Source organism: Spermophilus citellus, assembly GCF_964194105.1.
Source record: "Spermophilus citellus genome assembly, chromosome: 3".
NCBI lineage: Eukaryota > Metazoa > Chordata > Mammalia > Rodentia > Sciuridae > Spermophilus > Spermophilus citellus.
The window spans coordinates 196,862,576-196,878,288 of NC_138184.1; the positions used below are offsets into that span (position 1 = coordinate 196,862,576).

Sequence of the window (15,713 nt, forward strand, 5' to 3'; positions counted from 1 at the left end):
ATGAAGCCAAAACACTTTAAAAATTCAATTAGAAACTGTACAAAATACATTTTGCCAAAGATGTAAAGATAACAAGATATTCAACTTGATTTACCATTAGGAAGATGAGACTAAAACTAAAATCTAAATACCTATATGAATGGCTAAATTAAAAATATAGTGACACTACCCAACACTAGTGAGGATGTAGAGAACATGGATCACTGTATACTGCAAGAGGGAATGTAAAATGGTGACCAGTTGCTATGGATCAAGATGCACAGAAAAATGTACTAACACATTAAGCATAACTTATTGTCAAAGTAAACTACTCACCCAGACAAAATAAGAAAAATACAAAGTTTGAATGATATACCTCTAGACTAGTGAAGTTTTATGACCTTCTCTCTCCTTTAAAAAAAAAAAAATTACTGAAAAGCAGCTGCCCGAGGTGCCACACCTTGCTTATTTACCCCTCTCAGGGACCAAATGACTAGAGAGAAACCATTAACCAGCAGTAGCACAAAGGAAAGATCCAAATGGTACATAAAAATATATGGGGGGTAGTAAAAAAGGTTTCCATCCAACACAATTTTTAAGCAATACCAGGAGAATTGATTCTATTTAAAATAAATAAATAGAAATTATAGAACCTATATAAAAATCTTGCAGTGGGGAAAAAGGATGCAAAAAGATGAAAGAGCAATTCTAAATATTTCATTAAAAACGAAAATGCAACTGTATAGGACTGCTTTGTATTAGTTTAGAAAATGACAGACGTGAAAGACAAGCAATGGAGAGCCAAAAGAGAATAACACATTCTCCAAACATTAGTGTGTGTGTATATGTATAATATATAAATAGAAAATATATATATACTTTAAAACATATCTTTAAAAGTACTAAATACTGTAAATCTGAATAAAGATCTCATACATGACCCAAAAAATCTGATACATATAGATCAGTACTTAAAAGATATCTTGAATTTCACTCAGACTCTGATAAGTATCCAGGAACAAGCAAGACAAAAGCAAAACATTAGGCAGATTTTTTAAAAAGCGCCTAGTATTATTTAATGACAAATATGGCAAAACCTAAGTTTCTCAGGGGGAAAAACGTGTGCTCATAGGCTTAAATATGAAGCAAGTTGTCATTTAAGAATCAAAACAGGAAGACATTTTCAAATATGCAAGGGTTCAGTACCCATATACCTTCAATATACCACCTAAAGATATAATTCAGCTAAGATAGAAATCTAAATATATTAAAAAAAAAAACCTCTCAGAAATGGAGAAATCATACCATTGTTGGTAAGAGACACGTGATTCTTTCCAACATAAAATTATCAAGAAACTGTGGTAACTATTTCACAACGTAGAAATGTTATCCTGTAAAGAAAAGCTATGTAGGCTAAAACAATACTAGTAATTAAGAGATCTAGGCAAAAATGACATCAGTTCCAACTACAATGGAGCTGGAGAGTGGGGAGAAGGAGGAAAGATAATGTGCTTCTAAGAATTATGTATTCTAATTTCATCATGGGGCAATTCAAGAGTTGTTTTTTTTAAAGTTTAATTATAAAAAATCTTTGCACATTAAAGTTTAACCCCGCCCCCCCCAAAAAAACCCATATATCCAGTATTTTGATTATAACTTTAAAATAACATGTATTCATTCTTCAGTTAATTATGGTATTTTAGTGCCAGTCTCAGACTCAAGTCATCTTATCTCTAAATACTTCGATAGTCCTCTCTGAAAATATGAACATTTTCTTACAAGCTACCATGCCATTATCAAAAACCTAACAAAACTAACATTAATTCTTTGGTTTCATCTAACTCACAGTTTGTAATAAATTTCTCCTACTGTCGTCTGTAATCAAGTTACTTCAATTAGCTCAGAAATGTCTTTTTGCCACTGGTTTTCTCAAATGAGAATTCAAACCATATTCATAATCACAGATTTAAAACAATACTTTAATATTAAACATAAAAGGCCAAATGAAACATTTTTTTAAGAAAGCTAATTATCAAAGCTCACTCCAGATATAAAACCTAAATAACCATAAAAGAAATAATGTAAGAGAATCAGACATCAAGAAGGTCCAGACTTTTCCTGGATGAAATATTTCAATCCCTCAATAAATAATTTTTATTCTACATAGATCATTTTAGAAAATTCAGAATTTAACCAATTCTTTTACAGAAAAGTTTGAGACCGATATTTGAAAGAGAATCTCAAAAATATATAACACAGTAAACCAAAATCCAATCTCATTCTCCCATGTTAGAGTATTAAAGAAAAAGCAACACAAGTAGTAATTACCTTAAGTTGAGTCCAAGGCACTTGTGTGAAAGTGATTTATTGGAGAACAAAAAAATTAAAATCACAAAGATAAAGGCAGAGTAAAGCCTCCCATAAGAGTGGAGAAGGACATGAGAGAGCAGACTTTAATCACAGCTACCTTCAAATAAACTTTGACCCTGTGCAACTTGCTATATTCTGTAATTTAAGTTCTGAGAGCTATAGTTTTCAGTAGAGCAAAAAAATCTTATAGCCATGAGGGTCATCTAACTCCCTTTGTTTCCCAAGAATTTATCTGTTCTTATTCTTCCCCATCTGCTTTATGTATATTCTTCAAATTTTCCAGTCTCTAAATTATTCTTGACAAACAACTGATGTAATCCCCCTCCTCATTTGGAGATTTTGCCTTTATTATTTGTTAAGAATCTCAGAGCACATTTCAGCTGCTTGAAATTTGTGTCTACTAATTTCTAATTCAGATTAACCCAAAAAAACTTGTTCCTTAATCAACTTGTACCTTGGTTTCTCTTAAAGGTCAACAAAAGTATTTCCTGGAAACTTTTATAGGGTAATAAAACAGGTAGAGGAACAAAGCAAAAGGAACATACCAAGCAAATTCCCATAGAGGGCAACTGTAGCTCACGCTGAGTAGCTCTGGAAACAATAGAGGTTACAATTTAGTTTACTCCTACCTTCAGTCACTGGTTAATATCTGTCCTAAGAAATAGATTTCCCAGATGCTTCTATAACACCTATATAGGTAAGTGCAGGCTTTGTCACTATGAGAACAGCCATCCCACAAAAAACCATAGGAGCTAGAATTGGGAATGCAAACACACTATGAGACTACCATAGAGCAAAAAGGAGATAACAGGTCCATCAACAGAGCAGTGGCATCATCTGCTATGATTTTTAGGAGGGGAAAATTAAAAACCACTTGGTCTGGAATCACATTATGGATTCCCCAAAAGATTGCACAATAAACCACTTCAGGAGAATCATCTTACAGTTGACAATCATTGGCCACAATTCCCAGACATGTACAGAGATCAAAAATTAAAACATCCTCACGTAAACAAAAGCTAAAGGAATTCAATACACTAGACCTGCTCTCAAGAAATTCAGAGTCCTGCAGGTTGAAACAAAAGGACACTAGATAATAAAGTATAAAGAAACAAGAATCACAATAAATGTAAACATGGGCAATTATTAAAGCTAAACTAACAATTTATCTTTACAACTTAAAGAACCAAAAAAACCCAACCAAACAACAACAACAACAACAAAACGTAAACTCAAGGCCAACAGAAAGAAGAAAATAACAAAGATTAGTTATTTTGTTTGCTGTTGCAGTGTGATCTTCTATCATATTTGCTGATTATCTAAAAATGAGTGATTAATTTTACAAATAGCTGCTTTCAATGATTTTTCTGTTTAACAGTATTTCAGTTTTCTTCAAAAGATGGCTAGATTATCAATATTTAATACATGTCTTTTCACTATAAAAGTTGGGTCATCAAAAACATCAGCAAAATGACAAACCTTTAGGTAGGTTGACTAAGAAAAAAGTAGACTCAAATTACTACAATCAGAAATGAAAATGGGTTCACTGCTACCCTGCGTGCGGCCCGGGTTCGATACTCAGCACCACATACCAACAAAGATGTTGTGTCCGCCGAGAACTAAAAAATAAATATTAAAATTCTCTCTCTCTCTCTCTCCTCTCTCACTCTCTCAAAAAAAAAAAAAGAAATAAAAAGAATTATAGGAGAACACTATGAACAACTGATGCCAACAACTGTATAACTGATGAAAACTGCTGGAAACAAAGTATAACAATACTAAGTCAAAAAGAAAACGCTGAAGATCCTTACTAACTGGAAGGAGAATGAATCAGTAATCAAAAATATTGGATCGGTGATTAAAAAAAAAAAAACTCCCCAAAACTAAAAGCTCTGGATTTGATGGATTCAAAAGGTGGTTCTACCAAACGTTTAATGAACTAAAGCCAAGACTTATCAAATGGTATGGTTTAGATATTAAGTGTTCCATAAAAGTTCACGTGTGAGACAATGCATGCAAGAAAATCTACAGATGAAATGATCAGGTTATCAGTTTTAACCTAATCAGTGCACTACTCCCCTAATAAGGACTAACTTGGGTAGTAACTGCAGGCACGTAGGGTGTGGTTGGAGGAGCTGGATCAATGGATGTGTGCCCTGGAGGTTTATATTTTTGTTCATGGTGATGGGAACACTCTCTCTTTGCTTCTTGGTGGCCATGTCCTGACCTGCTTCCCTCCACCACACTTTTCTGCCATGATGTTCTGCCTCACCTTTGGCCCAGAACAATAGGAGCCAGTCATCTATAGACTTACATGTCTGAAACTGTGAGCTCCAAATAAGCTCTTCAACCTCTACATTGCTTTTGTCAGGTCTTACAATCACAGCAGTGAAAAAGCTGACTAAAACACCAGATTATTCCAAAAAATAGAAAAGGGACACTTAACTCATTCTGTGGCGCCACTCTTACCTTGATATTAAAGCCAAAGCCACTCCAAGAAAACTACTAAGCAATAAGCAATATGAACAACAATTATTGACAAAACTCTAGCAAACTGAATTCAGCAGTTTTACACCATTAGCAAATGGGATTTATTTTGGGAATGCAAGGATAATTCAACATATGAAAATCACTCGAGGTAGTATACCACACTAACAGAATGAAGTGGGGGGAAAACCCAGTCATTTCAATTGATGCAATAAAACGTATTTCACAAAATTTAATACCCTTTCATAAACATTCAACAAAGTAATAGCAGATGGACACTACCTCCACATAATAAGTCATAAATGAGAAATCCATAGCATACCTCATACACATGGTAAAAGCCTGCAAGTGTTTCCTATAAGATCAGGAACAAGGCAATTATGCTTGCCTTCATTGCTTATTTGTCATTTGTGTGTCTTTGGAGAAATGTGTATTCGGGTCCTTTGTTTAGTTTTGAAATATGTTTTTTGTTGTTAAATTTTAAAAGTTCTCTATATATTTGGAATATTATTCTTTTTCATATGATTTGTGAGTATTTTGCCCAAATTCTGTGGTTTGCCTTTTTCCTGTTGATAATCTCTCTTAATTCCACTTAGATGAAATACTTAAAAGTAAAAATGAGAATTTTGATGGTTAGGGGTTGTGAGAAGTGAAAACAGGGAATTATTTAAATAGATATAGTTTCAGCTTTACAGGATGAAGAGTTCAGGAGAAGGATGGTGGTGGTAGTTGCAAACCATCATAAATGTACTTAATACTACTGAGCTGTAAATTTTAAAAATGATTGAAATGGTGATTTTTTTATATCGTGTATTTCACCAAAGTAAAAATAATTTTTAAAAAATAATCAACGTTAAAGGTGTCGATTTTCTGCAGATTCACCTGCGTATGTAACATGATCCCAGCAAAAACACAGGAAGATTTGTTAAATAACTTCACAAAACTTTTTCTAAAAGTGTGGAAAAACAAACGCGAACATAAATGGGAAGTTATAGAAAAATGAAAAAAAAAATATCACAGAGATACTTTTTTCAACCCTATCAGATCCCCTACCCTGCTTTTTGGTACTAAGAATTGAACCCAGGGACACTTAACCCCTGAGCCACATCCTCAGCCCTTTTTATTTTGAGACAGGGTCTCCCTGAGTTGCTCAGGGTCTCACTAACTTGCTGAGACTGGCTTTGAACTTGTGACCCTTCTGCCTCAGCCTCCTACGCCCTTGAGATTACAGGCATGCATCACCATGTCCAGCTATCTGATCAATTTTAAATAAAATATTTTTTAAAAAATTAAATAACATAGTAAATTATTCTAAATGTTGTTTAAAAAAATAAATATGTGAGTGTAATTAGGAAATTCTTAAAAGGGGAATGGAAGGGAGTAGACAAATTCTACCACATATTAAAATATACTACCAATGAAAAACAGAATAATTAAAATAATCTGATATTCAGAATGAACAGACAAATCAACAATTAGTATATAAAATGCATTTTTAATTAACACTAAATACATAGTGCTGAGAAACTTTTCTCTATAATCAATACTGTGTCAGAAACTATTTTATTTGAAACTGTATCCATGAGAATGGACTATCCCATTCTTGCATGAATGACAGATTATTATAAACAGAAGCAGCTTCAATTTCCAACTCAGAACTTCAGATAAAGGGTTTCCAGACACAACATTCCACATTTATCTTAACTGTAGTCTCCAAGGAAACAAGTACTTGAGTCTGCTTCTAGGCCCAGGCCTCATATTTGTTAACTCCTTGACACACAGTCCTGCTATGTTTTAAACTATCAACTACTGCTGCATTCAAGTTGTGCCTTCACCACTGTCTGAAATCCTATAACCCTGGTTTATTCTTCATTGAATGCTGGTACTTAACTTGTTGCATGTCTCCCTTATAGGAGCAAGTTAGGCTAAGGCAGGAGGATCACAAGTTTGAGGCCAGCCTGGGCAACTTGGTGATATCTGTTACAAAATAAAAATTAAGAAGAGCTGGGGATGGATGGATGGATGTAGCTCAAAGGTAGAGGGCCCCTGGGTTCAATATATAATACCAAAAAAACCAAAAATGAAATAATTGATCTTTTGGAAAACATAACAAGTAAACACCAGGATCTCTTTTTATAATTAACAATTAAATATATTTTTTTTAAATTGAAGTTAAAACTAGGAGAAAACACCTAGAAATTTATCTCAAGGATACAAATCACAGAATCCTTCCGTGGTGTTCACAACAGCTATAAACCAAGATGTTTGTTGATGAAATGTATGTATGGAGGTATCATACCATACAACAGAATATAGTTGCCAAAATCAATCATCTATGTGCTCTGGTAAGTGTTTGTACTTTTGGCTAAGATTAGTATTAATGATGAATAAGGTATGCTTTTTAAATCAGAAAATGAGATAAGAAACCCAAGCATACTTGGAGAAGGAAAAATATACAAAGAAGTATTATATACACTTTACCATCTCTATCACTAGTTCTCACCAAAAGTAACTATTATCCATTGTTTAAAGACTTAACAAAAAAAAGAACAAGTAAAACCTATGTCACCATATATGTATATTCATCTTTTAATATGCATTAAACAGATCATGTTATATCCATTAGCCACTACTTTATCCTTTTCACTTGTCTTTTTATACCACAACCTCATTCATTTGAACTATGTAAAAGACTTATTTTTTTAGACAAATTACTGAAGTTTGCACAGCAGTCCCATTTTAAATGCTTATGTGTAAGTGCACACTTATGTATATATAAAATACAAAAAATATATATAAATGTGTGTGTGTACACTGTATAAATAAGAACTTTAGCAAGGTGGCATGGGCAAGAAGGACAATTTTTTTTCACTTTTAATTTTAAATTAGTGCTTAATTTTAATGTTTATTTTTTAAATCAGGTATACACCGATTACTTTCTGACAAAAAAAAAACTAAATAAAAGTAGACTACTTTATCTAGAGAGTGAAAAATCAAAGTGCATTAATTTTTCCATACTTGTTACACAAAAGGATCTCTTGATACTTTTCAAACTTTAAGTTTCAGAGTCACATGCACAGATACATGCTAAATACTTCTACCTGGACTACAGGCATCTCAAATTCATGTCCAAAAGTGAATCATTACTTTACTCCCTTAAAACTTCTTATATTAATTATTGGTGGTTATCTAAGTTACTCACCAATAGGTTCCCTTTTCATTTAGAGCTATCTTGATTATCTACAGGAGAAATTGGGGACATTTTTGTTTTTTTTCTGCCAGGGAAGGGTTCTGGGGATTAAATCCAGAGCTGTGCACATGTGAAGCATGTGCTGTCTCACAGACTTACACCCCCAAGCCTGGGAGACATTCTTAATGATCCCCCTTATCCTCACCCCAAATCCAATTATCAAGTGTTATCAATTTTATTTTCTAAACAGTTTTCTAATCCATCATCTCTCCATTTCTACTCTTTGCCCTATTTCATACATTCTTCACATCTAAGTACTGCAATATCTAACCTATCTCCTCTCTAACTTAAGTGCTCTCTCTCTCTCCTCACCTCATCCTGTTGCCATAATGACCTCTATAAAATGAAGCTAACTATGTCATACCATGAAGCTTTTCATGGAACTTCACTGCCTACAACTCAAAAACTAAGCATCTTTAATTAACATGATATAAAAGATTCTCCTTGATCTAGACTCTCCAGGTGTCCAGTTTCATCTTTTGCTATCCTGTGCCTTACACTTCAGCAATTCTGAACTATCAACAGTTCTCTAAGCATCCAATTTATTGGCTTCACTATTCCTACTATACATCTGACTACAATGACCTCTCTTCTCTCCACTATCACCTCTGAAAATCCCATGAAATCAGGGTTTCTTAATCTTGGAACCACGGACATGACACCATGAGTTGGATAATACTGTTGTTGGAGTGGTTCTGTTCACTGTTAAAAGATTTTTAGCTACATCCATGGCCTCTACTTCCTAGATACCTGCAGCATTCTCACTGGTTGATCAAAAATTCGAGACAGGGCCAAATGTTCCTGGAGAAGAAAATCGGCTCCAGTCAATAACTATTCCTTTAACTTGTTGAAACTTAAGTCTCTCATATGTACATAAAATACTTAAAAAAATATATATAAAGAATAGCTGCTTTTCAGGAGGGCATATGGATGACAGAGGTAACTAGATAAGAAGAAAAAAAGTTTACTTTTCACATTTACTTTTAATCTGTTTTTAGTCTTGTACCTGTTCTAACTTCTCCAGAACTACAGCCCTGGTCTGAGCCACCCCTTTCTCTTAACTGCTGCAAAAACCTTCCAATCAACTTTTTTTTTTTCCCTTTAACCTTTCCTTCATTCTATTTTTTAGAGTAGTCAGAGTGATCTTTTTAAAACTGTACTTGTATCTTGTCACCCAACTGCTCTGAACCCTTACAACTTCCTAATCTCACTTAAAAAGCCCAAAACCTTAAAATGACCTTCACATAATCTGCCATCTTATTTCACCCCTTTCTTTGTGATCTTTCTTCCTCGGACTTAGTGGTTTTGGAGGTAAGAAACAAACAAATAACAATTTCACAGGATTGACTCTAATACTATTTCTCCATGTTTTACCTTTGAATTCACTGACATCTCTCTAACATGCCCATGGTCTTTATACTTGCTGTTATCTGCTGGGCACATATGCCCAGACACTAATAGGTCTCACTCCCCATGGTCTTTATTTCTTCAGGTCTTTATTTCTCAGTGGTCTTCCCTGACCATCCTACTCTTACCCATAGCACTTACTAATATCTAACATTATTTTTTAAATTCATCTTGTATACTGTCTTTCTTTTCCATCCTGATCAGTGTTCTCAAACCTGAGTCTGCATCAGAATCATCTGGAAAGTTAATTATAACAATTTTCAAAACAAAGATCTGGACTCTGAAAATGTGCATTTCTAACAAGTTCCCAGGTGATACAAGAATCCAGGGACCACACTTGTAGTACTAATGTTTCAGAGCCACACAGGGAGAATCCCACAAAGTGATACAGTTACAAGCCAAGGAATTGTCAGTGACACAAGAAGAGGCCTAGAACAGATTCTCCCCTAGAACCTTGACAACATGGTCCTGGCAACATCCTGATTTCAGACATCTAGCCACAAGAACTAGGACAATAAATTTCTGTTGTTTTAAATGGCTGTTTGTGGTTATTTATTATGGCAATCCTGGGGGGGGGGGAACAGAATGCAAGCAACTACACCAAGCTGTATGTAATCCCAAATTCTGCCCATTATCCAACTTCTACCAGTTTAAGTAATGTTTTAAATACATAGCTTTCATTTTAATCAGATTTCCTGTTTGAGAATTTCCTCAACATTGCTTTTTCTTGTCCTAAATGTGTCCCTTCAATGTGCAAGACAGATCATTCTACAGGGACTGGACAGTTTATTTGAATTTTCTTTTTGGTTTTTCCCAGCTTCTTAGGGGTTTCCTTAACTCACAAGGAACATCTTCTTTATTTTTTTTTTCTCCAAAGAAGACTTCATAATTTCACACGTTAAAATTTGGGCACATATTTTCCCCTGGGATGCTTGAATTAGGTGCAAAATAAAAATTTAATTTCACACCGGAGTTCCTTTATAACCAGATTTTAAAATAAAATGCTAACTTCACATTTTAAGGAACAGATTTTTTTTCCTTCTTCACTTAAAAAATTCTATTGGGAAACCTAAACTTTTAATGTAGCATCAAGCTGATAATTTTCTATTAAAATATTTATAAATATACTGTCACAAAAATTACTATCAGTAATTTTACCACATGAAGACTCTAAATTAACATGGCTTACAAAGGTAATCAGTATAACAGAATTTTTACTGCAGCACATAACAACATACAAATAGTACCTCGAATATAATTAACAATATCACTTTTATATTTCTATCATTAGGTAAACATTAACTCATCGTCTGTGCCTAACTAAATCTGCATATTTATTTCTGGATATTTAATTTATTCAGAAATATAGACTCATACAATCTAAAGACAGTATACTTAAACTCTAAATGGATAATAACCACAAACTATCTTTAAATGCTGAATCCTAAGCAGAAAGATATTGAAAAAATACAAATTCCAGGCAAATTTGAGAAAGATATTTAATAGTTCTCCACTAGTCCTGAAAAATCATTCTCTTTCACTATGAAGAATTTTAAATGAGTCATACTTTCCTTACTAAATCACTGTTTTACTTAACATATGGTGAAAAGAGTTAACTGTTTGGTAACTTGAAGCTTTATATTCATTTAAACTATACATCAATATATACTAAAGCTGGCAGAAAATAAAACAAATACAGTTTATTACATACAATATTTAGAACTCTCCATATCATGTGCATGAGCCTCATCTGACATTTCTCTGATACAGGAGTGAAAAGCTGTCATCTAAATACCTTCAAAAACTCGGATTCCCACATCTCAAACTTACCAGAATTAAACAACTTGAAATTAAGCACAACACTTTTTTTCTTGGTACCCAGGCAGAGCTATGTTCTACATCCATCTTTTACTAAATTAACATATTTCTGGCCCTTACATATTGCCTAATTATTTAAAGTTCTAACTTTATAACTTTAAAAAAAAATATTTTTATAGTAGATGGACACAGTGCCTTTATTTTATTTTTTTATGTGGTGCTGAGGATCGAACCCAGTGCTTCACACGTGCTAGGCAAGCACTCTACCAATTGAGCTATAGCCCCAACCCACTTTGTAACTTTTTAATTCATAATGAAATCAATTCATAGTCAGCATAGGTTTTAATCATTAAAGCATTAAAAGGAAATAAGGCTATATACTCACAATGAATTTAGAAAACTTGAAACTTAATAAGCTTTTCCAGAATGTGAGTCTTGTGTTGTTATTGATGATGTTATTTTAAAAAATGGCAAGGGGGAGGGGGCGGCTAAGGGTTAAAAATGAATAAATCCCTACCCCTAAACTGCGGTCTATTAGAAGCATGCAATTTATCTAAACTCAAAGCACTATGGACAACTTGCCAGAATCCAGAATCCATCACACTTTGCAGGGGGAAAGGGGGGGAAAAAATCTGAGTTTAAAAAAAAAAATCCCCCCTCTTTCTGGTAGCAAGTGCCCTGACACGCACCTGGCTTGTTCACTGTCAGCGGCAGGGAAACTTTAAAAAATAAATCGGCTACAGACAAACATGATGATCCAAGCAAGCCCCCGGCACTTCTGGACGGCGCCCGCTCGCTGGGCGCTCAGGCGGCGCTGCAGCCCGGCTCTCGCGGAAGGTGCCCACACCTGAGAGTCGAGTTGGCTAGACCGCCGCTGGGGACCCGGGCGGGGAGGACCCGGGGGCGGGGCAGGCAGGGCCCGGCAGGACAGGACCGCTAGGTGACCCGGCCCGCAGCCGGGGCGCAGCCCGCGCCTCACGCGGACGCCCGACGCCCGGCAGCACGAGCGCAGGAGGTGAGGAGTGCGGGAGGGCGAAAAGAAGGACCCGCCACGACAAGGAGGCTACATGTCGTCAAAATAACGGCCCGTGGGCACCCGGCCCCCGTGGCAGCTCGCGGAGGCACCAGGAGTTCGAAGTGCCCCACGCCTCCCTCAGAAGCCCAAACGCCCCAAGCCCGGCCCCGACCCCAAGACACCTGTTTGGCGGCGCCTGGCGTTCGGTTCCACCCTCCACGCTCCGGCTCACACACCCCGAGAGGGGGGAGGGCGAGGGGATCCCAGACCTCCGACCCGCAGCCTGAGGGCGCCTCTCCTGGCCGTACCTGACATCAGCAGCTGCTCCCTCTCGCCCCTCCTGGGGGGCGGAGAGGGGGGTCCACTCGGGGCTGGCGACCTTTCCTCGTCTGGGCAGCCGCAGAACAGGCTCGTGGCCGCTAGCCCGAGCCGCCCGCTACCGCCCAGATCATTCTCCCCCGGCGGTGGCGGCGGCAGCCGAGGCGGGCCCGGCGCGCGCTCCCGCCCGCTCGCTCCGCCCCTCCCTGCAGCGCGTCCAGGCCGCGGCCCGCCTACGGCGCAACCGCCACCCAGGGGTCTCCTAGCGCTGACGTCGCCGCCGCCGCACCAGCCCCAGGGAAGGGCGGAGCCGGAGGGGGCAGGGAGGGGCGGGGCTACGGCGACGTGCGGACGCGGGGATAGGGCGCCGATCACGAGCTCCGCCCTTCTGCGAAGGGGTCTGGGAAGTCGGGGCTATCAGAAGCTCTAAGCTTAGTTGCAGCCCTCTTGCGCATCTTATCTACGGGTTTCACCTTTCCAACTCTGCCGTTGGGTTCTGCACTAGCTTCCATACTTGGAGACTGAGGAGGACGGGAACATAGTGAAAGGAAGGAAACTAGAACTGAGACTGGTCGTGACTGAGAGACCTTTGTCTGAGAGACGGACTCTTAACTCTGTAGTAGTATCTTGGCCTCTAACCTGCTCTTAACCCGTCCTTTTTTTTTTCCTCGCTAGTCTTCTCCCCATACTCTCACTTTCTCTCTGGTCTTAACGAAAGGAAATATGGCAAGATGAGCTATGCAGAAAGGTGCTACATAACGTGATGTGTGAACCAGAAAGAACTGAAAAACAGTGATATCAGAAAGCCTTTTGCAAGAACACGTGCATAAACTTTGATTCTGTCAGTACTTCATTTCTGTCCTACAATATAGCAGAAAGAAGTTCTTCAGAGCTTGCAAAAATCATCTGCTCTTAGGGGGTGGTTGCCACCTGTCCAGACAACCCCACCACATAGTGAGGAGGTGAGTGGAAGGTCTATATGTCATTGGCTTTAACCCTCTACAAGGCCAAGCTCCAGGATCGGAAAGCTACTGCCTGCTTCATTTAAATGCGTGACTTGGGCAGTTCTTTAATAACCTGTAAGTGTTAAAAGTAGACTCTGAAAACAGGCTGGTTGGTCTGTTTCACTTCATTTTCTGTTGCTAAACTATACACAGCTTGGTTCCATATACTTCCACAAGGGAATAGAAAAGATACTCCTCTAGGGGTCACAATGTTCCAAATACAAACCAAACCAAACTCACAATTCTTTGTGTAATTTTAATTTAATTGAAAGTTATAGTGAACAAAGAATAACCTTTTTTTTTTCCCTCAATGAACAAAGGTAAACCTTTCCAATGATAAGATTAGCCATAGTCAAAATAAAGAAGAGCTTTATTTTGGCTGTAGTTCTGGGCAAAGTTCTGGTCGATGGCCTTCTTGCTGGCAGTGCCCTGAAGCAAAGCAGAATATCACATGGCAAGAAACAGGGAGCTCATAATAGAGCTTGCCAAGCTCCCTTTTATAGCAGACCTGCTGTCTGGACAGCCATTGACCCATCAATACATTAATCAGGTGAGTGGATTAAGCTATTCATGAGGGCAGAGCCCTAATCAACTCTTAATGGTTCCACCTCTTAACATCTTATGATGGGGACAAGCCATATTCAAACCATAACAGGCTGGAACCTTGCTTCCCTTCCCCTATTTATTGGCTGTGTAATGTTAGCAAGTTACTTAGCATGTCTGGGAGAAATAATAAGTAGCATATTTTAGTTATTGTTATTTTTCCTGTAATTTGCTTGGGTTCAGCTTTAGTGTATAGTTTGCCACGACTTAACATCAGTAGATCCAAAAGAGTCTTCCAAAAGAATTTTAAAACTTAATGGCCAGGCACACGCCTGTAATCCCAGTGGCTCAGGAGGCTGAGACAGGAGGATAGCAAATTCAAAGCCAGCCTCAGCAAAAAGCAAGACGCTAAGCAACTCAGTGAAACCCTGTCTCTAAATAAATTACAAAATAGGGCTGGGGATGTGGCTCGGTGGTCAAGTGCCCCTGAGTTCAATCCCCTGTACTCCCTCTCCCCCTAAAAAACTTAAGGAACATCTAGTGATTCTAATTCAGATGTCTCTTCTTTTCAGATGAGGAAACTGAGGCCAGAAAGATAAACTAACAGAACATGCCAGAAGAGAAATGCCAGAGTCATGACAGCCAGGTTGGTGCCCTTTCTTGTCCCCTGCCTCCAGACTTCTCTTTACTATATCCCACGTTTAATTTCCTTTCCTCCTCAACTTCTGTATAGTTGTTGCCCAGGCCCATCCCCCACCACAGCTTGGTTCCAAATACTTCCACAAAGAAACTAGAAAAGATACTCCTCTAAGGGTCACAGTGTTCCAAATACAAACCAAACCAAACTCAGGATTCCTTTGTGTCATGTTTCTTTAGCCATTTGACCTACACCCATCCTTTTTCTTACTTAGAACCAGGACACCATGCTGAAGGTAGAGCCACAAAACTTCAACCATGATGACAAAAGCCACACACTCAATATTAATGGTGTAGGAAGCCAGACATGTCTGGGTTCATGGTTGCTTTGGAGGGCCAGCTTACCAGCTAGGCTGGCCATTTCTGGGTTGTTGTTATGTGAGGAAAAATAAATTTTTTCTATATAAGATTTTGTTATATGAGCTTTCTATTATAAGTCTTAAATATAGTTCCTAATTGATATAATGAGGTAGATTATCATTTATATAGCAGTATGTTGACAATTTTTTTTGATAGGGTAAAATGAAAATGGGACAGAATATGCAAGCTAACCACAGCAATAAAATATTCTCTAATAAACTTAGTTTTCCATTAAATGCCTAAATATTAAATAAGTCATTTTATAATTACTTGAATTTTATAAATTAACTTATATTCATGACTTAGTGGTTTTAAAATACATCCACAAATTCTTTCATGCTTCTTTCAAAAGATAGCACTTAATTCCCCTAACTTTAAGTTTGGGCTGTACTTAGTAACTTTTTGTGACTAGAATAAGATGAAAATGACGTAGTGGACTTCTGAAGGGAATTTATAAAAGATATGT

The 15,713-nt window shown here is 37.4% G+C and overlaps 2 protein-coding genes across 6 annotated transcripts in view; one reads left to right on the forward strand and one right to left on the reverse strand.

Moving 5' to 3' along the window:
* Window positions 1-13,286, reverse strand: part of C1GALT1 (core 1 synthase, glycoprotein-N-acetylgalactosamine 3-beta-galactosyltransferase 1) — a 33,627-nt gene extending 20,341 nt beyond the window's left edge. Inside the window, exon 1 of one of the 3 annotated variants that reach the window (XM_081286559.1) lies at window positions 12,635-13,286. Coding sequence is in view for 1 of the 3 variants with exons in the window: in XM_081286557.1 (XP_081142683.1) it covers window positions 12,635-12,641 (7 nt within the window). In the remaining 2 variants the exon portion in view is untranslated. Of the gene's footprint in view, window positions 1-12,508 lie in introns of all 3 variants that reach the window. The other 2 variants (XM_081286557.1, XM_081286558.1) reach the window with 2 other exon arrangements.
* ASNS (asparagine synthetase (glutamine-hydrolyzing)) overlaps window positions 11,492-15,713 on the forward strand; it is a 177,380-nt gene continuing 173,158 nt past the window's right edge. Inside the window, exons 1-3 of one of the 3 annotated variants that reach the window (XM_081286548.1) lie at window positions 11,500-12,326; window positions 13,320-13,606; window positions 14,764-14,837. The gene's annotated coding sequence lies outside the window, so the exon portion shown is untranslated. Of the gene's footprint in view, window positions 12,327-13,319; window positions 13,607-14,763; window positions 14,838-15,713 lie in introns of all 3 variants that reach the window. The other 2 variants (XM_081286550.1, XM_081286547.1) reach the window with 2 other exon arrangements.